Source organism: Sabethes cyaneus, chromosome 1 (genome assembly GCF_943734655.1).
Source record: "Sabethes cyaneus chromosome 1, idSabCyanKW18_F2, whole genome shotgun sequence".
NCBI classification, from domain to species: Eukaryota; Metazoa; Arthropoda; class Insecta; order Diptera; family Culicidae; genus Sabethes; species Sabethes cyaneus.
The window spans coordinates 168,175,478-168,202,735 of NC_071353.1; the positions used below are offsets into that span (position 1 = coordinate 168,175,478).

A 27,258-nucleotide genomic window follows, 5' to 3' on the forward strand; every position below is an offset into this window, starting at 1 on the left:
GATGGGCAGATTTATGAGATTCGATTTGAATATTGATTGGGAATTTGCGTTGATTTATTGAGTTGATCAATTTTCGATGACGCTTTTTGTCCCGCCAGCGTCAGTGACGATTTTAGAGCGCGGTGTATTTAGTGAGTTCCAAAATCGGGGACAACGGATGGATGTCGGAACCCATCTATTTGCTGCTATTCGGAATATTTATCTGAGTCCCAGTTATGTACGTGACTCACAATGAATTTTTAATTAATGGATAAATTGAAGAGCTTGAACTGTTTCGATTTTCTGTGAATGCTTTGAAACGGATAGATGCATGAGCTAGTGCCGATCAGACAAAAATAACAACTTATTTGATTTACTTATAATAAAAATATCAACCGATTTTACGTGGATTGAACTTGAAAGTTCAACGATAACTTCTTACGTTTTTCTATGACGGTTTTTCTTCTTTTTATTTGCCGCGGTCCTCTTTTTATAGTTTTTATTTATTTATTTGTTATGTAACCGCGGGAAAAGGGAAAACGGGAGAGAGAAAAATGAGAATACATAGAAAGGTAACATGAAACGGAAAACAATAGAAATCATTTAGAAAAATAAGAACCAAAAAAAGAAAAAAACGGGAAAAAGCGGCCAAACGGCATATAAATGGCATGGGACAAAAAATGAGGGCAAATGAATAGAAAAGCGGACTAAAGAAACGGATAACGGAAATAGTAAAGGATAAAACACGGTAGCAGGATAATGAACAAACAGGAACAGAACAAAGGAAGACAAAAGAAAGAAAACAGAAAAGAATAACAGAACATGACAGAAAAAGATGAAATGTAGGACAGAGAGGATAATACGGATAATAACAAGAGGAAGTAAAACAAGACCGAGACCGCAGACGGGATCGGGACAGAAAATAACAAAATCACAGACAGAAGTAGGGGAAAACGAGGCAAGAAAACGAGAAAACGACGAAAATTGAAACAAAAAAATAAAATAAAAATTAAAGAGAAAAATATAGAGAAAGAGGAAAAGTGGGAAAAAGAAACAGAACACAAAGAAAAGAAAGACAGCTTAAAGAAAATAGTATAACGGAAGAGAAAAGAAGGAAAACCGTCAAAGAAAACGAAGAAAAGAAGAAGGAATAGAGAAGGAGAAAATATGAAAGCGGAAGAGGGAATACAGGGAAGTAAGAACAAGGCTGAACATATGAGATAAAAGATGAAGAGAAAAAGGAAAGAGGAGAAAGAGGAAAGAGCAAAACAGCGGAAGAGTTAAAACGAGAGCGACAAAGAGGGCAGACAAGTCAAGAATGGGAATACAGAACAGAATAAAACAAAAACCATATAGGAAAAGAAGAATAGCGAGTGAGAGAGTGAAAAAAGAGCAACAGCTGAGGAGAAAAACGGGAAAAAGATGTTAAACGGTATATAGAAGAAGAAAGATGGAACAAAAAATGAAAAATTGTGATGTGAATAGAACATGACAGAAAAGGATGGTAAGAGCAATTCCGTCATCGAAATTTGACCTTCTGTTTTTATACAACAGACTTCGAAACCAGCTGTCAGAATGCGGTTACAGTGCGGGGTCAGTGCTACGATCCTAGTGACTCTAACAGCCTCTCCCAGCGTCTTACTTCGAAGCCAACTGGGAGGCTCAACTAGCAAAACGATTTGACTCGACTACTTTTGATTAGAATGATATTTTCCTAACGTGTTGGATACCACGCAAGAACTCAGCGTCTGGTGCGAAAAATGTTACACTGAAACTGAATACTGGGAAAATTTCGATCTGCGGCTAAAAGTATTGGGTAGTTTGTGGTAGTGGGACTCCAAGCCACAAGTTCTCGATTGGCATTCGAGTGCTTTATGCATTTAAACCCAACCAACCGAGAAACCGGTACCAAACGAGAAATTATGAATTGGAGTCCCACTACCACAAACTACCCAATATTTTTAGCCGCAGTTTTATTTTTTCCGTTTGCCCCTTTTTGAGATATTCTATTCTGAAAAAGACTAAAAAAACACAGGAAAAACGTTAGAACTCGTTATACGTATGAGTTTCCAACATAAAATGTTCTACAAAAATTTGTCTTTTGACAAGAGAAACAACTTTGTAAAACATTATGATGCAATAAAACCTTTAAATTTGAATTAATTAGCGAAAAGGTGATTTTTGAGAGGCCTTCATATAAAATGCCCTGTGAGGTAGAAACTATAAAAAATACGCCTACTATGTCTTTGGAAAAGTTACTTATATAATCTTTTGCAACAACTTTGTCGAAGAAATTATCTTTCTATCTCTTTTCAGTAAAAAGTTATTATGTATTATGTGTTTACAAGCCAAACTGGAACTCGTAGTCGTTGATTTCACATTAATTGTCTTTTGGAGTTGAACAACTTTGCTGAACATTGTAGGGTGCTATTTTGAACCACAAAAACTTCCCACTTAATTTTTGCTGCTGGACCACTGTGCAATGGCCTTATTTGTTATGGAACCGCGGGAAAAAAACGAAAGAGAAAAAAAAGGAAAAAAGAGAATACAGAGAAAGGAAACACGAAACAGAAAAAAAGAAACCACAGAGAAAAATAAGAACCGAATAAGGGGAAAACGGGAAAATGTAGTCAAACGGGATATAAAAGGAAGAAGGTGGGACAAAAAATGAGAAAGGAGGGACGGATAAAAATAAAAACGGACTAAAAAAATTGATAAAATACGCAACGAGAATAGAAAAAACGGAACACAAGTGAGAGAAAACAGAAAAGAATAACAGAACATGACAGAAAAAGATGAAAAGTAAGACATAATAAGAGGATAGAAAAGGAGTTTTTTTCTTAACTCTTCTCTTCCGTTCTCCCTCTTTGTCTATTAAGTCTCTTCGTTTGTTCTTCATTTTCCTCTTGTTCTCCCGTCTTTCATTTTTCTCACTTATTATGCTCGGTTTTCCCTGCCATTTTTCCTTTTTTTTCATATTAGTTTTTCTATTTTTTCTTTCTCTCACGGTTTTCCTGTCCTATGGTTTCTTATTTGCCACGTTTCCCCCGTATTCTTTTCTGTTTTTTTTTCTTTAAGAGACAAACTGTAAGAAAAAGAAAATAAAAGGAAATGAAGATAGAAATAGTGAACAGCGTAAAAACAAAAAGCTAGAAGGAAAACGAGGTACAATATCAAAAAAGAAGAAAACATGAAAAACGGGAGGAGAAAGATGGGACAAAAAACGAGAAATTAGGACAGAAGAAACAGGTAAAACAGAAGATGCAAAAAACTGAACTGAAAGACATAAGATTAAAAACAGGACATGATAAGGAATAACGAAACAGAGGAAAACGAACAACGGGAAAAAAAGCGAAGAAAGGAAACGGGTCAGACAGAAAGCGAAAAGCCATCGCGAAAGAGGAAACAGGCGACAAGAAAGGGAATACGGAACAAAAAACAAGAGAAACCATAGCATAGCATAGAAAAGAAGAATAGCGAGAGAGAAAAGGGAACCGATAGAGGAAACGCAAGAAACCGCAAAAAAAGGTCAAACGGGAGTAAGATGGGACAAAAAATGTGCAATTGGGACAGAAAAAAAGAAAAAAACGGGTTTAGAAACAGGTAAGACTGAAGAGAAAGAAAGAAAAATCGAAGACAAAGACAAAGACAAGACAAAGAAACGAGAAAAGAAAAAGAAACGGAAACGGATGAAAAGTCGGACATACTAAGAGGAAGGGAGATAAAAAGCGAAAAAAGACTGGGATCGAAAAAGTCGAGATGAGAAAGAAAACGACAAAAATAAACAGGAAAAGGGGAAAAATGGGGTCTATAGAGCAGGAAAAAATAAAGAAAAATGTCAAAAAACGGAACGGAGGAAAATCAGGACGCTAAAAAGGGCGAAACAAAGTGATAAATAGAAAAACAGTGCAAGTGAAAAAACGGGAAATGAACTAACGAAAATGGTAAAAAGGATGGTAAATCGATATAAAATCGAAGAAGCCGAGAAAGAAAATGAAGAGAATAAGAGATGAAAAATGAGGAATAAGAATATGAGAATAAGAGAAGAATATGAGAGCAGGATAATGGATGATGAGAAAATGGACAGATAAATGAAATGAAATTGGAAGTCATAAAGGATGAAATGGAAAAGAGAGTCAGAACTCGACAGTAAAGGTGGAAAAGTAGGACATAACAAAGAAGAACGGAAAGCGAAAATGGGATGAAAAAGGTGTTTAAAAGTTGAAAGTAAAAACCGCAAAAAAAAGTGAAACGGAAAAGAAAATGACAAAACCCAGATAAGGAAAAACCGGACAAGGGTGAAAAACTGGACAAAAAGTAGAAAAAGTAGAAACAGTGAAATAGCGGATAAAAAGTTGACACGAGAGAGAAAACGAAGGGTAACGAGGCAATAAAAGGTATATGGGACAGGAAACACGAGAAACCAAAAGAGACAAGAACAGAGAAAGAGAAAGAGAAAGAAGAAAAATAATATAGGAAACGAGGAAAGTGGGATAGAGAGGAGAAAAGGGATATAAAGGGAGAAAGATGGGACAAAAAAACGGGAAAACGGGTCAGAAAAAGAAGTAAAGGAAAATCGATCCAATATGAAAAGTAAAACTGTACAGAAAAAAATGAAAAACGGGAGATAAAACAGGTAAGCTGGAGGAAAAGTACACTCAAGACTCAAGCTTTTTTTTTTGTCCCAATTGCTCATTCCATTCCCACATTGTCTCAGCTTGTCCTGTTATCTCCCGTTTGACCTCTTTTTTTCCGTTTTCCTCGTCTCTTCCATCGGTTTTCTTTTTTTCTCTCGCTTTCTTCTCTGCTCTTTCCTGTTTCCTGTACTATTTTCCATTCTTGTATAGTTTCCCCTCTTTTCCTTTGCGTTTTTCGTTTGTCAATATAATAGGACTAAATGCCCCCGCTTGATGCCAAGATCGGAGCAGTGCTAGATCCGATAGTGGTGCGCTCGGATGGACAGTCTACGGACCGAAATAACCAAATGCCGTCGAATCGAATGGGCGATTTCTGGGATTCCACCATGAAGTTACGAACGACCAGCCATCACAAGTTATTGAAAACTCATTACGCGCGGGAAGAATCAGTCGCTAGCTTTCCACGGAAGTCTGCCGAGAATAAAAGAACTCGCGAGATTCTCCTGAAGGCTATCAAACGAATCGGTGACCGGTTCGAAACCGGGCTATTTTGAGGGACGGATGAACCACAATTCCCAATGGCTTAGAATCTTGGATTCCGATGAACATCATCGCTTGAGACCGAAATGGCAATAATCATGCGTCATTACGTCGGGGATTATTTCGACAGCTTCGATACCGTGAAGTAGGTAATTAAGCGTGCAAAGATAATGAGATTCTCAGCAGAGAAATGCGGCCAACGAAACGGGTAGTATTAAGCTACCTGATGGGCTTCTTCGATCTTTTCTTAGGATCGTATGGCATATGGGTCCTCTATACTTGTACGAACCCGAAGACATACTAAGTACGATTTGTACGAAGAGAGAACATACTAAGAGGCCAGCGGGCAAATGAATTTCCATCGCGTGGTTAACGTTGTCCAGTGTTCGAGACGGAAGACACTGCAGAAGGCGATGATCTAGGTTCGATAGTAATTACGGTTGGACGAAGAACGAAGAAACGATATATTTTAGGATATTAACACCGCAACGTACTCAAGAAAGTCAACAACGACTGTAACCAGTGTCACGAGCGCAATTATAGAGGGAAATTCAATCCTCCGGTGACGCCTCACGTGGGCGGCAAATGGGAGCGGATGATGAGGTCCGTTTAGGAGTCGATTAAGGCGTTAGACGACGGACGAATTTTGTCCGACGACGTTACCGCAGGACTCAGCTGAGGACGAATCGATCGCTCCGAACCATTTTCCTCGTGAATCGGTAACTCCAGTGGACATGGTGAAGCAGCCGGATGTTACGGGCAGGGAAATGGTAACACTGCAGGGAAAAGAAACAGTTATAGCGTGCTAGAGGGAAAACGGTCTACTTTTTGTAAATTTCTTTAAATGCTATCTATTTTGTACACGAAACCGACCGAACATACTATTGTACATTGGCACAGTTTCACGCCTCAACGGCACCGGTGAAAAATACATTTCCACTCGATTCATTTTTGAGAATCTGGATTTCCTGCTGCGAAAGGATCACCTTTCAAACCAATTTTCCTTTTCACTTCGGGCATACTTTTCCAATTGCCATTGTAGAAAGATGCATAGTTTATTACTAAAATCGTGAAAAACACCATTTAACGTGTTCTCAACGAGAGCCGACGGACACACATGGTTTGCTTTGATGGGTGTAATGATAAAACGACAAAATCGAAAACTCATCCAGCCGAATAGCGGCCTTATTGAACAGCCATTTCCGGCCAATGGACCGCCTTACGCTTCGAAGATTATCCAATGCCACAAAGCAACGATAATGGCACGCTTTTTGTCCGGCCATTTCATGCTCGGGGAAGCTGCTGCTGGACAGCAGCTGGTTTTTTCTTTGTAAACTTACCGATTCCCGTGTACAGTTTTGCATAACTTGAATCTGAGCGATAGAAAAATGCCCAACCTTCGGTCAGTTAACTTTTAACGTTACCCGTTAAAAGAAGTGACAACCTAGGGCAATTGCCTTTGTGGTGTATTTTATGACAAATTTCCCATACGCGCGTGGATTTGCCAAATGATAAAACAAGCCCACTGCCCATAAGCACTGGGAAGCTAATGAACATAAATGGCTACAACCCGAAAAGCCAGTCTCCCGGTCGGCCTAAGACTAAGGTTTTGCTTAACAAACCAACCGAACCACCGAAGAGTGGTTCCTAGTGGTGCCAACGTAATAAATAACCCGGTCACGTACCTACCGACGACCGGGAGAAAATTGAATTACATTAAATCTTCAGTGTTTCTTTTTTCGTCGCCAACACCAAATGGGTTGCTTCAGAAGATGGACTCTACAGAGCCGGGTTAGTGTTTGTTTTCCTAAAGATAATATTGACAGATTTTGCCGCAATTCCAGTTCGAGTTGGTGGGTTTCATTAGCAGTACTAAATCCGATCTAAAATCCGATAAAACTTTGTGGGTGGCAAAATTATTCAAAATTTAATTAGGAATTTTGAGTCAATTATTTAGGTGTCTAATTTTATACAACTTTGCTTTAGAGGGTGCCTGTCCGTTGGACGAGTTTGGGCTCAAACACTACTAGATTGGATCCCATCCCGGAAATTGAACAGTTTTCAACACTAGCATGCCCAGACTTAAACGCATAGAGGGGCACTCGACCTTTCTAAGGAATGTTCCTGTTTTCATCCTTTTTTGACTCGTTCTGTTTTCTTTTCCGTTTTATCGTTCCATTTGTTTTTCCGTGTTTTAATTATACATTATCCCGCTCTCATTTTCTCCTTGCCTTTTTCTTAAATTCCGTTTTTCCATTTTTGTCCAGTATGTCCCTATTTTCTTCCTCAGTATCTTTGTTTTCTTTATAGTTTTTTTTTCCTTTTTTTCTGTTGCGTTTTATTTATGCTTTAGTCCATTTTTATTTTCGTTGTTTTCTGTCCCTAGCTCCATTTTTACTCTTCCTCTAGTCCATGTCTCTTTACTTCACTCTTTTCCTTCGTTCTTTTTTCTTTTTTTCCATGTTTTTTTTCTGTTTTGTAACGATTATTCTGTTTTTGGTTCCCTTTTATCCCTCGACTCTGGGGGTAGAGTTCACCTTTTTATCTTCCATTTTTGATCATTTTTTGTACAGTTTCGCCTTTCTTTTTGGGCCTATTTTCCTTTTCTTCTTTTTCTGACTCGTTTTCCTATATCCTGTTATATCCCGTTTGTTCAATTTTTTTCGGTTTTCTTCTTTTTCTCTTTCTTCTGGGTTCCATTGTTTTCTGTTTCGTATTCCCTGTATTGTTCCGTTTTCCATCTTTTTCTCTGTCGTTTTAACTTTTTTTCTCTTCATTTCCTGTACAATATCTTCGCCATTGTCCTGATTTTTCGCTGTTTGGTTTTACCTCATTTTCATGCCCGTTTTGACTCAATTTCCAGCCTAAGTTTTCATTTTCTGTTTCGTTTCGACTTATCTCTTTTTTTCGGTCTTGGTTTTTACCACCTTTCGCTTCCTTTTCCATTCCGGTTTTCGTCTGTTCCGTTCTTTCTTGTTGTGTTCCGCTTCACGATCCGCTTTGTTTTCTCGTTTTTTAAGTCTTATATTTTCCTCTGTTCTCTCCATTTGCTTCTTTTTCTGTTCTCGTTTCTCTATTCTAATGCTCCCATATTTTCTCGTTTTTTTTGCTTCTTTACTATCCCGTTTCAGTTTAGTTTCTCAGTTTCTTTTTCGTTTTCTCTATCGTGTTTCCTTCTTCTCTTTTCCGTTTTACCATTTTTATTGGTTCGTTTTTGTTTTCTTCTTTTTCTGTACCGTCTTCCGATTCTTCAACTTTTTTATTCCTTCTCTTCATTGCATGTCCTGTTTTGATTTTTTTCTTTTTTTACCTCGTTTCCAATCTCGTTTCTTTTTTTTTCTTGTCTGGACTTTTGTCATTTTTTGTCCTGTTTCCACCTTTTTTTTAGTCCTGATTTTTTCACTTTTGAACTCCATCCTGTTTTTCGTTTTCGTCAGTTCCGTTTTTCTTTTTTAATTTTCTTTGTTTCCCTTTTTCTCATTTTTCCTTTTTCTCTGTACCTTTTCCTTTGTTCCAATTTTTGTGTTTTTTCTTCAGTTTCTCCTTGTTTTTAAGCCCGTTTTTCCCCTTTTCCTGTCTGGTTATTTGTCTGGTTTTTTCATTTTTTGTCCCGTTTCGGCCCCGTTTAGATGTTTTTGGCCCCGGTCTTTTTTCACTTTTTAACTTCCCTGTTATCCTGTTTTATCCTGTGTCCTACTTTCCATCCTATTTTTCGTCATGTTTCGCTTTTCTTTTCCGTTTTATCCCTTTTGTCTTGAGTTTTGATTTATTATTTCATTTATTTATCATTACATCCTTCTCCGTTTAGTTATCCGTTTGATCTCTTTTTCCTGTTTTACTCCGGTTCTCTTTTCCTATATGGTTTCTCTTGGTTTCTGTTACGTATTCCTTTTCTTGTCTAGTTTTCCCACTTTTTCTCGTTTTAAAGTAGAGGACACCGAATACAAAAAGAGGAAGAACGGAAGAGCAGAGGAAAAATCAGAGAAAAGATGGGAAAATGATAAATATAACGAGAAAGAAAAGCAGGACGCAGAACAGAACAAAAAAGTAATAGAGGAAAAACAGGACGGAAGGAAGAACAGAACGTAACAGAAAAGGAAGTAAAGCAGAACATAATAAGCGGTAGAACGGAATCGACGAAAACAAAACAAAAATAGAAAAGGAACGAGTCTGGTAAAGAGGAAAAACGGGCCTGAAAGTAAACACGAATATAACGTAACAGAAAAAAGAAAAATATGAGGAAAATCAAGACTATAAAGATTGAAAACGGGACAGAAAAAGAAGATAAATTGATTGAAGAAAAACAAGAGCAAAAAAAGCTCAAACCAAATACAGGAAAGTCGAGACAGAAAACGAAAAAACGCAAAGAAAAAGAGGGAAAACGATACAAGAAGGGAAAATGGTACAGGAAACAGGAAAGAGCAGAGAAGAACCGATGGAAGAGATGAGGAAAACGGAAAAAAGAGGTCAAACGGGAGATAACAGGAGCAAGCTGAGACAATATGGGAATGGAATGAGCAATTAGGACAGAAAAGGAAGAAAATAAAAACCAAAAAATGGACCAATGGAACTGGTAACAAATGACTGTAAAGCAAAAGTAAAAACAGGACCGAAAATAAAAAAAGAAGAAAACGGAAACAGAAAAACAGCAACGAGCAAAAACCAAGAAAACTGTCCAGAAAAGAACAAAAACGGAACCAAAAGCGGAAAGTTGAAACTGGAAAAAGAACAGAAAAAGGTAAAATATGTAAGAGTGTCAGATGAAACATTCTGATTTCACTCCTGTTTTCCTCTTGTTTATAATTGTTATAACTGTTTGTAGTTTTTTTTCCCCGTTTTCTGTCTTTCCATTTCTCGAATTAAAGCGGCCTTTTTCAGCGACTTTTAAATTCGACTGGCTTTTTCGGGTATTTTTTAATTAACGCGGTTGTTTTAAACGGTTTTTTTACACGCCACGTATCCCCCGTGTAAAAAAAGGCTTGAGCCTTGAGTGTACTTTTTGTCCAGTTTACCTGTTTTATCTCCCGTTTTTCGTTTTTTTCTGTCCAGTTTGTCCCATCTTTCTCCTTTTATATCCATTTTCTCCTCTCTATCCCATTTTCCTCGTTTCCCATATTAGTTTTCTTCTTCCTCTTTCTTTGTTCTTTTCTCTTTTGGTTTCTCGTGTTTCCTGTCCCGCATACCTTTTATTGTCTCGTTATCCTTCGTTTTCTCTCTCGTGACAACTTTTTATCCGCTGTTTCGCTGTTTCCACTTTTTTTATTTCTTTTCTCTTCATTTCCTATTCATGTCCAGTTTTTCGTCCTTGTCCTGTCTTTCCTTATCCGATTTTTGTCATTTTCTGTTCCGTTTCGCTTTTTCTTTTTTCTTGTTTTGCGGTTTTTACTTTTAACTTTTAAACACCTTTTTCATTTTTTTGAAACGATGATTCTACATTCTTTTTGCTTGTTTTTCTGTTCTCGTTACTTTGTTTCTTCTGTTTTGCCTGTTTCTTCTGTCCCAATTTCTCATTTTTTGTCTTTCTCCTCCCGTTTTTAATGTTTTCTTTTTTTTGATATTTATTTGGTATTCTTATTTATTGTCTCGTTTTCCTTCTAGTTTTTTTTATTTTTACGCTGTTCCATATTTCTATTTTCATTTGTTCTTATTTTTTTTTCTTACAGTTTGTCTCTTTGAGAAAAAACAGAAAAAAATACGAGGGAAACGTGGCATACAAGAAACCACAGACAGGAAAACCGCGAGAGAAAGAAAAAGTAGAAAAACTTATATGAAAAATGGGAGGGAAAACCGAGCATAATAAGTGAGAAAAATGAAAAACGGGAGAAAACAAGGAAAATGAAGTACAAATGAGGAGACTTAATAGAAAAAGAGGGAGAACGGAAGAGAAGAGTTTTTCTGTCATGTTCTGTTATTCTTTTCTGTTTTCTCTCATTTGTGTTCCGTATTTTCCGGTACTCGTTTCTCCATTATCCTTCTGTATTTTATCAATTTTTTTTAGTCCGTTTTTCTTTTTATCCGTCCCAATTTCTCATTTTTTTGTCCCATATTCTTCCTTTTATATCCCGTTTGACTACTTTTTCCCGTTTTCTCCTTTAACGGTTCTTATTTTTCTCCATGGTTTTTTTTCTGTTTCGTGTTCCCTTTCTCTGTATTCTCTTTTTTTCCTTTTTTTCCCTTTCGTTTTTCCGTTCTTCCCGCGGTTCCATAGCAAATAAATGAATAAAAACTAAAAAAAGAGGACCGTAGGAAATAAAAAGAAGAAAAACTGGCATGACAAAAGAAGATAAACGAAAGAAAATATCGTGAAATGGGACGTAAAAAGAGAAAAAAGTGGAAAAGAGCAACATGGGAGAAAAAAGGGAAAATAAAGTGGAGGAGTCTGGATAAAAAAGAAGGGGAACGAAAGAGAAAAATGAGAGAAAAAAAACGAAGACACAGAAAAGAACAGAATAGGAGAAAAAATGAAACATAAAAGGAAAAGACGCGAGCTGGAAAACTGGGAATCAAGAACATAAAAAAGAAAAATGGAAAGGAAAAAAGGATAAGGATATAACGAAAAACAGAACGTGACAGAAAAGGAAGAAACGGGTAAGACAGAAAAGAAAGAGGAAATAAAAAAAGACTGGCAGAAAAGGAAGAAGATGGGACAGAAAAAGAAAATACCTAAAGAAAAAAAGAGGTAAAACGATACAAGGGTAAAAGTGGAACAGAAAATAAGAGAAACCAAAATAATGTTCCGCAAACATTTGCATCTATTAAAATCATATATTTTTGCAGAAGAAAGTGAACACGTATCTTCTCTACAGAACGAGTCAATGAACTATTTAGGTAAAAATAAGCCATGTTTCGTACTGCTATACAATAAAAAGTTGGAAAAACTGGTAACCGAGATATAATTATAGTGAAAGCACTTTCAAAACTGATCTTAAAACATGTTAAGTCATTTGTCTCTTTTAGTATCTTCATCATTTAATTTGCATATCCAAAAAGTGTAACTCAGTCTTTTAGAGACATACATCATAATGTTTACTATATCCCATCGCATAGTAGCCCAAAAGGGCGAAAAGTGGAACTTTTTTCCTAGTGTCTCTTGTTTTCATTTTATCTTCAGTACTTTTGTTCGTATGAATATCCCCCTTAATATAAAACTGTCAAAAAATAGTCACCGCTTACTATAATGAAAAGAAAAAAAAAACTTTTTTGTTTAAGGAAATATGGACATAGTTTCTTCGGAAAGTTGTAAATATTGTAAAACCAAGCAACTTTGCCGAAGAAATAAAATTTCTATCTTTATCGAGTGCTGAACTATAGGCCATATTCTTTAAAACTTCTTTAAAAACTGGTTTTTAAAGCTTGAATACAATGTTCAAGGTAATTATCGAAGCTCTCAAAATACACGTTTTTGAAAAAGCCCGCAAATCTCTAGGATCTTTACTTGCTGAGTTATCGCATATTCAAGCTTTAAATTTCCATAGCTTCACGAGCCCATGGGGTAAAATGGGGCAAGCGGATGTATGAAATCAGCACTTCATCTTGAAGCTTATGTCGAGTACTATAAACTTGTATGGGTTCCGCTTATCCCCAACCACCCAAATGAGAGTACGGCAAGCATACGTTTTATGCGTTTCGTTACACGTCCACTTTTTGGCTATAGAGCTATAGAGCATTTTCCTTGCAGATTCTTTAAAAATCAGTTTTTCATACCTAGCTTATGTTGGTTGCATTTTGGAGGAATATATGGTTCTAGGTGATTATTGAAGGACTCAAAATACACGTTTTTGCAGAAGATTTTAAATCTCTAGGACCTTTCCTCACAAAGTTATCGCTTTTGGCTCGTAAAGTTAAGGAAAAATAAAGCCTAAATAACCGATAACTTTGTAAGGAAAGGTCCTAGAGATTTGCAACGCTCTGCAAAAACATGTGTTTTGAGTCCTTCAATAATCGCCTAGAACCTTGTACTCTTGTAAAATGCAACCAACATATGCTAAATATGAAAAACTTATTTTTAAAGAATTTCCAAAGAAAATGCTCTACAACTCTGCACTCGATAGAGATAGAAATGTCATTTCTTCAGTAAAATAGTTTATCTTTATATTTTCAATAACTTTTACCCCCCGGGCTCGTGAAGCTATGGAAATTTAAAGCTTGAATATGCGATAACTCAGCAAGTAAAGGTCCAAGAGGTTTGCGGTCTTCTGCAGAAACGTGTATTTTGAGAGCTTCGATAATTGTTTAGAACATTGTATTCTTGTAAAATGCAACTAACAAAAGCTAAGTATGAAAAACCAGTTTTCAAAGAAGTTTTAAAGACTATGGCCTATAGTTCAGTACACGTTAAAGATAGAAATTTTATTTCTTGAGCAAAGTTGCTTGTTTTTACAATATTTACAACTTTGCCGAAGAAACTAAGTCTATATTTCCTAACACAAAAAAGTTATTTTTTTTATTTTCGTTATAGGAAGCTTCTTAAAGCGTCATCTTTTCTTCTTGCTTTGGAATGCGTCTTCTTCGTAGTACCACGGCTTGAAAATCAACATTTTCATTGCACCCGGGACCATCAACTAGGAAATTTACGATGAATGAGTGCATTTCCTAAAGCAAGACGATTGTTCCGTACTGTTTTGGCCGGATTTAGTATTCTTCCATTACGGAACAAAGAGCATGAATGGATTTGCCGGCAAAGATAAGAACTGTCCCAACACACCAGAGCTCGGCCCAATCTGAGAAATATTGGGTCATCGTCAAGCAGAACGAGATGACCCAATAAGTTGTTGAAATCGAGAAGCAGTTTAAGGCCATCAATTTAATCAATTGATCTTTGAAATCAAAAATAATTTGATTTTTACTAGAAAATGACACCGATTTACATGCTTTTTTCGCCAAATTTTGATCGTAACACCCTTGAATGCCAGCTTGGCCGAAGCACAAGCCGGCACAACCCCGCACTCTCGGCTCACTATTAATCTTCAATCAGACAGGCAATAAAAAGCGGAATCAAATGGCTCTGTACCACGCCGCCGACGGGATTCCGACGGGAACGCGTGTCTTCTGTTATTTTTTGTTGTTGTTGTTGCTGTTTCGAATGAATTATTATCTCCCGAATGCCACAATAATGATAACTCGAATAGGCCACGATTCCACACCGACCGAAGTCCGGACCGGAGTCGGGACCGGATCTCCGAATGGAAAGCAAAGCTTTCTCAACCACACAGTATTTTGCTCTTTTCAATTTTCAGACTGCCAGATGCTAGAGGTTGGCATTTCACTTGGGAACTCATGCAGAGAAGGAGAATAGGTGGGTGGACCAATTGACTGCATCCATTCGAAGTTATTTTTTCTCCATTATTTTCCCGTTTATGACGTGTAGGTAGCAACCAGCACGATCCATTGAAATGCCATCGCAGTTGGCGCAGTTGTTGTTGATGATGGCTCTCAATGGATGGATGGAAACCAATGGAAACGAATCATAACAAAGAACAGCAGTGGCAGTGGCTACTCTGTTTCGAATCACCCGCCTTCGGAAGTAGTTTTGAACAATCACCGGCCACCGGTACTGGACCACAGACAGTAGTAACTCGTCCGTTCATTACCGCTCATCATAAAACCGTGACGACCAGACCCGTTGCATTGTCATCCCGTCCCAAAAGCACTTCACAGAATACGGTTTTGTTCAAGCTCTTATCACCGTGAAATATGGCGGCACTGTGTTATCCACAGCCCATTAATTCCAGCCCTTCCAGCGCACAGCTTCTGCTGCTGTCAACACCAAACAAATCCGGAGGGAAGGTGCTCTAGTAGCAAAAGCAGGCAGGGAACAAAAAAAAAATACTGTTTTTTTTGGCATGCAAATACTCACCGCGCCAGGATGAACAGCAGCACGGAAACGCCGAGATAAGCAGTTGCCATGTAGATCCAAACGTCCAGCGAGAGCGGCGAAAGGAAGGAGAACAGGTTCGGCGGCTGCTTTACCGGTTTCCGGTAGAGCACGGATATGCCGAGATTCATGAACGGCATGGTAAAGTCCACCACCTGTTCCCGATCAAAAGTGATGGTCAGGTCGGCGATGGCCAGGTCCGCCCGCTGCTCCAGCAGCTCCTTGATCATGCCGTCCCACTCGCTGTTGGGAAAACATAACCATTAGTCGTCCGAAGGCGTTCCTCCCCTCAATAGCATTGCCCCTACCCGGTTTCCTTGTTGTGGCTGCCGTAGCGCCCGTCCGGTGCCAACCGGATCGTGTAGTTAAATCCCAGTATTTTGGAAATCTCATGAATCAAATCGATGGCGTAGCCCTCGAACTGCGAGTTACCGGTCAGCTTTTCCGCCGAATCCTTCCGCATGCAGTACGGCGAGCTTAGGATGGTCGTCAGGATAAGCGTTTTGTTTTGCAGGATTTCCACGATTTCCTTCTGCTGTTCGCCGTAGCTGCGCGTGAAGTTGACACCGGACGTCGAATTCCAGGTGCCGCTCTTGCGCAGCCCCTGGCCGCCGAGCTCGACGATGTCCAGCACAAAGTCCGACCGGAAGCCCTGGTGGTCGAACTTGATGACGTCCGTCAGGCCACGCATCTCGACCTGTTGGCAAGCATGGGAGAATTTAATTCACTTTTGCTGCTGCACTAATTTGGTGACAAATTTTGCTGAAATATTGCACTTTGTCATAAAAGGCACAGTTGCAATTTAGTGTGCCAACGCCCGGCACCGGCACCGGTGCGCGGGTGTAGGACTGTGGCAAAAGACTTTCCAAATCATAAAGAAAAATGCGCTTTCACACGAACGACCTTGTGTGGGTGGGTTGGTTGGTGCTGGCTGAAAAGAATTTTAGTCCATTGAGCCCTGAAACGAGCGGGTGGCGACCGGGTGGTGGGAGGCAAACGGCAATGAATAGCGTAAAATTAAGCACCACAGCAGAAGTGGGTGGTAATCACGGATGGTTATTATCCGGCCATTGAGTGGCGGGCTTAGAATGTACGGGCAGATAGCATGACTCCAGGCCACACACACTCGAAACGAAACGGGGACAAATATTGTGTGCTCCATAATAGCGCATGATGGTGAAAACCGCTTTTCAAAGCTATGAATCTCTCGTTTTTTTCTCGTTGGCTTTTATTGCTTGTTGAGCACGTTATTTGATTACAGATTCGAAACATTTTGTGCACACCAGCAACCAAAAAACAAACAAAAACCCAAAACTAATCCCAGCTTAGGGGAGGATGATGTCCACCCACTGCCGCTGCTGCTGATGCTGCCACCCGCTTTCAACCGGATTCAGTCAGTTCAGTGTGTAGAATAGGAGTGGACATTGTAATGTTGTCGATGATATAAACGGATTCCGAACAAGCCGACCCATTAGCACTCCAACCCCAAACAACACACGATATAGGCCCTGCGGTGCCGTTGGGTTGACTTGCTGCGGAAGTGTTGTTGTTGTTCGGGCCGGACATATCATCTACATACAACAATACACACACAAACAACAGGCAGGAGGCAGCTGGTGGATGCTGCCCCATCACCGACTGGTAGTGATTCAGGTTAGGTTAGATACAGATAGATAGACAGCTAGCTCTAGATAGATACGTACGATTTTCATATAATTTATCAAACTGTAGCCGTGGGGCCACGTGTCCTGGGCGTCACAGGATAACGGGTGGATGTCAATCTGCTGGCTGGTGTCCAAATCGTGCAGTGCTTTCGCGAACAAATGGACGGCGTCGTACATCAGGGCGGTTTCCACCTACGTCATCGGTGTTGGTCGGTGTGGAAGAGAAGGTTAAAAAAAGCGGAGAATTTAATTATGGATCGTACATGAGATGAATGAGGTGGAAAATTAAAATGACCGTACCTAATACAATAATTTTCATTTTAATTCACCACCAGTTGTTTGGTATTTGAAGGCACGACGGGCGATTGACAGCTGATTCGATTTTTCCATCGTTTGAATCAGCCTGCTTTGATTGAAGTGACTAAATTACATACACTGATCACAACAAAGATAATTTTATTGAACTCTAATCAACTCATAATTAAATAAACGTCATCAACGGACTTATGGCAATCACGTTTGTTTCAAATAAACCAACTGTTCTAAAACATTATTTTTCAATAATTACTAATACAAATTTAAATTAATTCGAATAATGAAGTGTTTTGAATTAGTCTGTCATTGAATGTTGATCACATCGCCGTAATTTTTTTCACATCCCACAAGGGACGTGCGTGGAAATGGAACAATCATGTTCTCATCCGGTTGGTACCATTACCAATTGCGTGGGAGTTACAGAAGAGATTGACAATGAAGCGAAGTGATACTGCCCACCCAGAGGGTCAGACTGTTAGAATTAGAGGAAACTGCAAGAAGATGCCTCAAAGAAAGGTGCCGTAAAGAAGATGCAGAGAACAATCGACGAGAACGTGGACAAATCAAGCATGAAATCCGAATCCAAGGCTATAGTTGTCGTAGGAGCGAGAAAAAACAGGAATGCAAAACATGGAGTTGGAATTGCAGAGCAATCGCTTTTTGCGGGAAAAGTAGATGAAAATAGATGAAGCTTTCGAGAGTAGTAAATTCAAATAGAGAATGAGTTTCGAGTTAAGGCACTAGAGCAAGAGGAACCATTGCCGCAGAAAGCGTTACTGGAAAAGCTTAGATTCAATAGCAAAATGAATCAGGAGCTAAAGAAACTGACATTCAGTCGAATAGACTCAGGCAGAAACGGAAACTTGAAAGGCCGCGAAGCATTCGAGTTAGCAATTAGGAAACTTCTTAGGTTGAAGACACCAGAATTAATCATCCAGGAGCGACTGAAGAGAAGAAAGAGTACCATTTCAGTAGACGGGGAAGAAGAAAAGGAAGATTTGTTGGACCCTGCTAGCGATAATGGAAGCGAAGAGGAAATGGAAGCCCTACCTGAAAGCGACTTTGATTCGGAGGAGTCTATCGATGAAGGGAACGAAAAGAAAGTTGAAGGCGAGGACAGCGAGACCATCTTAAGTGCGATTAGCTACTCGGAGCAGCGGAATCAGCGTGAAGCTTCCTATATTCACTGGAAACTTTCGAGCTTGCAATTATGTGTGTGTTTGCTCTCAGACATTGAAAATATTGTTCGGCTACTACAGGAGTGTCTAAAAGGGCCCCGAATTGGAGAACGTTGGAGGGCAGTTACCGAAATTGGTGCCAAAAGTCATCAGTAAACTGTATCAGTTGTACGGACGATTGGAACAGCTTTTATCGGATCCGCAGGTCGTCGTTGACATTGATTGATTATCCAACCCAAGTAACAGTTCTTAAGCGTCTTAGCTTTTAATTGAGCTTCATGAAGGTTTTATTGCGGTACTGGTTGTTATCTCTGGCTTTATTATGGTATTACGGAATGCCAAGATGATTCAAGTCATAAGAATTTTATAGCTAGCTATAAAACCATAATAAAAATTGTTAATAAATGTGATTTCTTATATTAGCACGATAAAACTAGTTTGTTGCGCCACATCTCTCATAAACTTACCATAAGTGTTTCTACGAGAAGGCGTAGCAATACAATGCATACAAAACTGATCTTATTGTGAATGCTTTTCAAACCGCGTGTTAGTTTTATAGTCCTATTAAAATTGTGATACACTGACCAAACAGATTTATTGTTGCTATTGTAAAGAATATTAAACTTAAATGCCATATGGCCATTTTCTAGCATTTTTTTAGCCTGCAAGCAAGCATTCATCAAAGCAAAGTGTGAGTTGCAGAAAGAAAGTTACTATCAATTAGTTTTCGTGTCACAGGAAGCAACTAGAATGATTTGGCTGTAAATTGAAATTGTCTAAACTTCCGGCAGGCACTTCATACTGTATATCTTCTAGTGCTGCGAAGCCCACACTCGTGTGGTCTAATTTTCTCACACACGCGTTCTTATTCTAACGAACGCGCCGCCCTAACCATCCCTTTCGGACTCATACTTATTCATGCATTGCGACGCGTTTTTGCAAGTGTCTGTTTATCTAACAGCTACGGTCGTCACTCTCGTTCTTCGTTGCAGCCCTAGCTGCAGAAACCGATTACTCGCGAGGGTTTGCACTCCCGTCCGTGAGTAGAATCGAGAAAACAAAAAGTAATGCAAAACCTGTATCCCAGTGTGCCACTATGCATCACGGGCAGCCTGATTGCTCAGGAGCTATTTAACTCGCGAATAAGGTATTCAGGAACACGATGTGAAGATGTGCGTGCGTGAGTGTGCAGGTAGCAGAATGTCTGCACATATCAACGGCGGCTGTTGGTTTTTTTATTTTGAGTGCGGCATAAGCGTTGAACGCTATGCTTCTCATACTCACTCGCGTCCACGCGTGGAGTAAACAGCGTTGGCTCCTCGCTCGATTCGCAACATTGATATCTTCCCGTGACCGCAAGCTCCGAAGGCAAGAATATCTGCTTGGCCATTCCCTTCTGGTCCTCAGTCACCGAAGGACATTCGTTGGGAACTTGTTTATGCGATACATTTCGCAATGTCACCATGATAGACGGGTCATGAATATGATAGATGTTTTGTAACAAATGAAATGTCCCGCCATGTCATAACTAAAAGTGCTCCCAGGTTGCTCCTCTGTGTTACGCCAGACATGTTGTAAAAATGAAGCTGAAAACTGAAACCCGATCTTCACACTCAGGAATCAAGCGCGTTGGGTACGGGTACGAAACTTCCTCGCAAGGAGACTCCCAGGATGATGTCAGGATACCGTAATCAACCCGATCAAGTGTTGCTTTAGGTCCGTGTACGCGACATCAATGTAGACTTCTGCATTCATGTTACACAGGCAGAATCGAAATTAACGACATTCGTCGAACGTCGAAATCAACTGAATGTTTCGGGGAAAACACATGCTGGTCTGAAGAGATGTAGTCTTCCCACAACACATATGGAAGGTGAAGCACAAGTCGACACTGGGTACACCGACTTCAAAGCTGCGTTCGATTGTGTTGACCACACCATACTGCTTTTGCTCTTTCCTCTATCAGCTTTTGTTCGGTGCTTAAAATCCTTTTTTCAAAATCGCTGTCTTCCTGTGAAATTGGGTATTTTAGCGGTATTTAAATTCTCGCATATTATGATAATATATGATGTCACTGTAAAGTCACATGAAGACTTTTTCAAATTTGACGAGTGAAAGTAATAAAAAAGCATTTTTTTCATTTAAATTTTTTTTTTGGGATAAGACGATAGCTTATAAGTAAACCATTTTTCTTCTTAGTTCGCCTTAGACAACACAGTGGATAGATAAACTATGGTCATCAGCCGATACAGGTTTCATATAGGAGCTGTCAAAAGCTCGGTCAAAATGAAAATCTCTATCAGAAAGATAAAAGAGAGGAAGAGAACTTCTGACATCATTTCAATCAATCGGCTTGGTTGATATCTGTCAAACAGCAAATCATTCTATTTTTGATTTTTATTAATTTTTTCATCAAATATTCACTTAATTGAAATAAAAAAAGAACTGTTAGATTCAGAAAACGACGGGCTATCAAATGAGGTAAAAAAAGCAACTTTTTTGGGAAAATTAAAATACCCAATTGGGGAACACTGAGTTTTGCGACTTCCGGAGTACCTCAGGGCAGCAACGTCGAACCATTGCAATTTTCGCTGTATTACAACGATGGCTGCATAATAGTGATAAAATCGGAACATTACTTTTAACGCAGGGATATATCCCGTTTGACCTCTCTCTCTCTCTCTCTCTCTCTCTCTCTCTCTCTCTCTCTCTCTCTCTCTCTCTCTCCTTTCGATTTTCTTTTTTTCATGCCAGTTTACTTATTTTTTTCTCGTTGTTTTAGGCCTTCCGCTGATCCAGTTTCTTTCACGTTTTTGCCTTGTACTCTTTTCCATTTTGTTTCTTCAGGAGCAGCAAAAGACGGACTACTTCTAGATTCATCGGTAAACCATCTGTGAATATCCTATATCCTAAGAATGTTCACTTACATTGTCACAGGAAGCTGTTTGCTCGTACAGCTACTGTTTGGTATATGAAATTTTGAGTTGGGTAAATGTTCAGGAAAACCGAGTTTTGCAGCCGTAGGAACAACGAAAAGGTTTTCATGAAAATTTTACCATCCTATAAAATAAGAAATTAACTAAATATTTAGGTTTAAAACCAAACTTGAAATTGAATTTGAAACTGTAACTGAAACTGTATTGCAAAAATAGTGGCAGATTAAATTGAAAACTGTGGACCTCTGGGTTACAGGAATAACTTTGTTTTGTATTTGTATTGTATTTGTATTTGTATTTCTATTTGAATATAGGCTATGAGCCCGTTATCCTTTCTTAAGACTAATTTACGAACAATTATTGGAAAAATTCTACATATAGGAACAAGTTAAATATTAAATAAAAATACAATCACTAAAGCAGTTGTCCTCTGTAGTATAACCTAAGCCTATGTTTAATGGTATTTGCGCTCATGTCAGTGGTTATAATTTGCTGAAGCTCGTTAAAGGCATTCATGAAACGGGAAGCGGGTTCATGCTGTGAGTAGTTCCTAGAACGAAACGGCGGATCGAAGATTCTACGTCGTCGAAGTGTCACTGGGCTATTGTTGAAAATCAATCTCATGGTCAATGGTTGGCTAGCTGTTCGTCCTGAGAGTATGTTCGTGAAGAACACGATATCTGCTGTCTTATGCCTCGAGTGTATCGTGTCAATGTCCACCAAACAACAGAGGTCATGGTAAGGTGCTAGCTCTTCTCCGTTCCATCCAAGATTCCTGAGAGCAAACCTTACAAATCTCTTCTGGATTCTCTCGATGCGTTGAATATGCGTTACATACTGCGGACGCCAAATAACGCTAGCGAAATCCAGTTTGCTTCTGACGAGGCCTTTGTAGAGTGCCAGTATTGCATACGGATCATCGAGGTCACGACCGAACTTCCTTACAAGCGCAAAAAGTTTCAGGCTTTCGTTAATCACGTTGTCGATGTGTCTAACAAAAGAAAGCGACCTATCGAATGTTACCCCTAGGTCACGTACATATTCTACACGCGGGATAGTACTACCTCGGTGAACGTAGTCGAAGATCACAGGGCTAACTTTCCTAGTGAATGTCATCACTGAACACTTGTTCGTATTAACTTTTAATCCGCAACTTTCACAGAATCTCCCAAAATGCTCTAAATCAAGCTGCAACTTCAGGCAGTCATCCATGGTCTTAATGGGAGAAAAGATTTTCACGTCATCGGCATAAGTTAAAACGGTTGCGTGTGAAATAACTTCAGGTAATTTGTTCATTAATATTACAAATAATAAAGGTCCTAAGTGGCTACCTTGTGGTACTCCTGATTGCACTGTAAACGAACCGGATTTGTTGCCGCGCAGTTTTACAAATTGAGTTCTATTTTTAAGATACGACCTCAACCAGTTATATCGCGAGCCTCGGATGCCAAAGTCTTCTACTGCTTCTAAGATACTATTAATACTAACAGCATCAAATGCTTTGCTCATATCGGTGTATATGCAATCCATTTGTAAACCACTTGCGATGCAATCCGTGACCACCGAGGTGAACTCGCAAAGATTCGTGACCACTGACTTCTTCTTCAAGAATCCGTGCTGTACAGGAGAAACACGGTTAGCTACGTTATCGTAAAGAAGGCCATATACCAGCGACTCGAAAAGCTTCGGAATAGCCGATTGAATAGCAACTCCACGGTAGTTTTCTACATCACCTTTGGCCCCTTTTTTATGTATCGGAATGACGTGCGAAATCTTCCAGATTCCTGGGAAGTGACCGGAAGCCAATGACGCGTTAAACAAGCTTTTTAGAGGGGTTACAAATTCCTGCCGAAATTCTTTCAGAATTTTGTTCGATAGCGTATCTGGACCTGCTGATTTATTGGCATCGAGTTTGCAGATACCGCGTTCCACACAAGCTTCGGACAGTTGATACGGCGCCTCATCATTATCGCTGAGCAATTCCCTGATATTACCGGTAACCTCAGTAAACACACTTTTAAAATACGCCGCGAAGAGTTCTGAAGACGATTGAAGATCAATAGACGTAACACCGTTGTAATTCACACAATCCGGAACGCCAGATCCTTTTCTTCTGCCATTTACAAATCTCCAGAATGATTTTGGGTTAGTCTTAAAGCGAGTTTGTATATCCGCGATGTAAACTTGATACGCTTCTCTGTGAACCGCTTTAAATACTCTTAGGATTTGTTTGTAGTTTGCCACGTTTTCGCTTGAGGGTGAACGACGCATCCGTTTCAAAGCTGATCTCTTTTCTTTCATTAGATTGATCAGCGCTGGTGTAAACCATTCGGGGTAGCTATTTGTAGAACTTCGCCGTTCCGTTATCGTTGGAGAATATCGAGAAAATATGCCGAAAATGGTATAATAAAATAGCAGTGAATTAAAATCCACTGAATTTTCAACAACTACATCACTTTCGCAATCAACATTTAAAATGTCTATTGAACGTAGAAAGTCGGACATTTTTTCCGCTTGTCGATAATATTCCTCACAACCTTGAAAAACGTTTTCTGATATGAACAAATCGTCTCACGCAATATTTTCAATGTCTAACCGAGCTCGCTCAAGATCCATTGCGTTCAGATTTAGATGATTTTTGAGCACCCCTTGTTTGCACTCTGCCGGTTCGATTGCACTGACGGTTAATAACATCGCATTGTGATGAACCTCATTTTTTATCAATGGATCCGTTAATGCTACGTGACAGATATCCTTGAAATTACCTTGAAATTATTACCTTGAAATAGAAGGCGAGGTTTGTGCCCCAGTCTGGGCATACCAGTGGACATGAATTTCAGAACATGCATTTTGGGAGTTGAATGTTGGGATGTGAAATTTCGGACTTGAGTTTTGGGATTTGCATTTTGGAACTTGAATTTTAGGACTTGAATTCTGGGATATAAATTTTGATGTTTGAATTTTGGAACATGAATTTCGGCACTGGACCTGGACCTGAACATAATCAACTGCAAACCACAACCGAGTTATGAACGTACTCGGTCATTTTATACACAATTTATTGCAACGTTATCATGACTAAACTTTGATTACAACTCTCGATTCTGCTGGAAAAAATGAATCTTTTCACTATGAAATTCAGGTGTCTTTTACTAAGAACTTCTTCATTCGGTTAAAACATCCAATGGCGTTATAATCACATTTATTCATTTTCGATATATTTATCTAATGCTTGCCGTGCCCGTGCCCTTGTCCGTGTCCGTGTCCATGCCCGTGACTGCTGCCATGACTTTTCTGAACGTGGCCATGTCCACCTCCATGAGCTTGGACTCCGTGACTTCCAGCATGTTTACCACCAACTGGTCCTTGATGTCCTTGATGCCCATGTCCATGTTGGGCCCTGGCCAGCGCAACAGTTACAACCAGGAGCGCAATAAACAGCAGCATAATAAACTTTGCCATCTTCGTCTGTTAATTTACGAAAACTTATAGAACAAAACACTGCTAATTACTGTGCGAATTTTAGACGCGTACTGATGCTGGCGTTAGGATGAAATTTGTGTTTTATAGTCCGGCGGGCTTACTTTTTATTGGCTTCGTGGTTTTTCGGTGGCATTTGTCGCTGTAGTACGGAAGAACATCTCAACAAACATGCTTTATTCGAAATAGTACGCTGTTATTCCACGCTCGGCATTCCGAAATATTTCGAGTGTCTTCAGTGGCTTTGGTTCCAGTTTTTTGGCCGACATGCTTCGAAGATGTTTTATTTACAAACAGTCGAAGATAACTCCGCGTTGTGCACGCAAAAGCAAACTATACCTCTGGCGGTCATCATTCTTTAATGGTTTGTCCATGATCGTCTTAAAGTAAACCTACGCGGTAAGTAAATATTATACCGTCACTTGAATTTAGTTTCTGAAAGTATTTGAACATGCACTCATTGCAGAATGAGCTTCAATTCGGTTTCACAAAAAAATGCTTCAAGGTTTGATTCCCGGTTGTTGAGCTGTTGACACGTTAAGCTGAGCATTTTTTGCCAATAGTTATACGTCGTTTTCTGTGTGTTTTATTATTTTGTTTATATTTTAATTTTATTTCCTCACGCTTTGCTACATTTGTTTGATTTGTTTGCAAGTCACAATTTCAAGTGGTAAATAAAATGAATGTTTTCAACATCCGAATAAAATGAATTTATTATTCTTATATCATTTACTCTAGAAACAACCACCCTCAAGGTGTTTGCTTTGTGTGCATGCTTCTTTCAGGTCTAATCCTTGTCTTTCTTCAGCAGATGCATAGATAGAATTTTCGTTCAAAATTAGCGTAACAGGTCCGACTGCACGTCTGCCGAAATCTCAGCCTTAGTAGACAACACAATTCTGTGGTTTCTTTTGTCCCCACTTGGGTCATTTGGTTGCTCACTTCAGCGTTCGTTATCGAATCGGTTGCGGACTGCGGAATGAGGTTAACCACATTTCGTCCGGGGCTCTTCTGATCGTCCCTGCCGCTGCAAACGTGTCAATAGCAGCCAAATGGTTTGCTAATAGATGGTGTCTTTACAACACTCGGTTTGTCAACCAGTCAATCAGCCAGCCAGCCGTAAAATGTTGTGGGAGATGAATCTGTCGCTTTTGTGTTTGGCCTGGCTGGCCATCATGAGGCGTCTGATGATTTGCAATTCTAATTTTTAATTGCTGCTTCTGTTGCAGAAACAAACGGAAGTGATCCCGCACGTGCTGCCTGGTGCGATTCGTACTTGATATCACCTGCATCTTGCTTGACACGAACCGACTGGAAAATTGGTCACGAGCGACAGATTAGTTCAAAGCTAGCATAAATCACCAAAAGGGCGTATGTTCAAGTGTCAGCAAACAAAAACTAATTCGTTTTGTCAATTTATGCAGTAGAAATATAGCCACACAATTCTAGATGGGTTTTACGGCAGAAAGTTATCCGACCGGACGATATTTAAAAACACAATCGACAGAAGCCCAACGAGGGGCGGACGTAAATTGTGTCCAGTAGAAGTTGATTCTCCCGCCTTCCGCTGGTCATTGATTAATCGGTCAATCGTTTCAGTTCAGTTGACGATGATGGAAAACAACCGTAATCAAACGGTCGTATGACAGACGATTATCCATCAACCCGGCGAGTAATGGTTCCGTTTGCCCACGCGCTGATATTCGATCCGATCCGGGGGGAACTTTTTGTGTGTTCTGTCTGACCATCGTTGACTGACCGTTACCCGAGAAGAACACATTACATTCTCAATGGGAAATCTTTCGCCAATCGGTTTGCAGTTTTTCGGTGAAGGACTCGTACGGGACAGATGGCTACTTTCCAGCTCTCGATTGCTGACCACAGACAGAACAGTGTCAGGAAATTGCGGACACAAATGACTTCCCCGGGGCCGCTACATTGTTACTGCCACCGAGAAAGGATGTGGTGTAAGTTGTTACTCTTTGAATGGTGCTGATTCGAAAGCCATGAAATGAAAATTCGTTTTACACCAACTTTCCTTTCTAATTCACAATCATACAAGGGGTTCAATGGGAAAACAAACCATCATCGTAAACTGTAATTTCCTTAAGTTCATTTCAGGAATAATTACTAACAGCTAATCAATTTCGGGAAAGCATTAACAACAAAAGAAATCCAAACCGAATACTTTTAAAAGACAACAAGCTTATCCCTGACATTGACAATTCGACAAAAAAAACCGCCCTAAAAACCCCAAAAACAAGCATCGAACGAAACGATTGCTTTCGTTTTCCACTCACGAAATCAATTCGCATTCATGGTCGTCCAACGAGTTCCGCCAATTGGTCCCCCTTTCGTAATTTTCCCGCTACTTTAACCGTAACAGTAACCGGATGACCGGTCGTCGTCGGCAGCAGCCGGTCCCTGTCAGCCCGGCTCGGCTAGCCAGTTAGCATTTTTATTTTATTGCTCGCTCATGGGCAATGCTGCTACGGACTGAACGGGTCCGACAGTGAGAAGATTCGCCGCTAAAACCGTCAATCACGGTGATGTCCTTCATCGGAGGCTAACCCCAGAGGCCATCTGCCCGCGATCAGCATGGAGCGAATGGAACGCCACAAACAACGCCGGCGGGGGGAGGGGTTGAAAAGAACT

The 27,258-nt window shown here is 39.7% G+C and overlaps 1 protein-coding gene across 1 annotated transcript in view; it reads right to left on the reverse strand.

Moving 5' to 3' along the window:
• Positions 1-27,258, reverse strand: part of LOC128732418 (glutamate receptor ionotropic, kainate 2) — a gene marked incomplete at its 5' end in the record, with an annotated part of 161,264 nt that overhangs the window by 36,851 nt on the left and 97,155 nt on the right. The window contains 3 exons of the mRNA XM_053825665.1: positions 15,013-15,273; positions 15,339-15,727; positions 16,734-16,886. Coding sequence (XP_053681640.1) covers positions 15,013-15,273; positions 15,339-15,727; positions 16,734-16,886 — 803 coding nt within the window. The remainder of the gene's footprint in view (positions 1-15,012; positions 15,274-15,338; positions 15,728-16,733; positions 16,887-27,258) is intronic.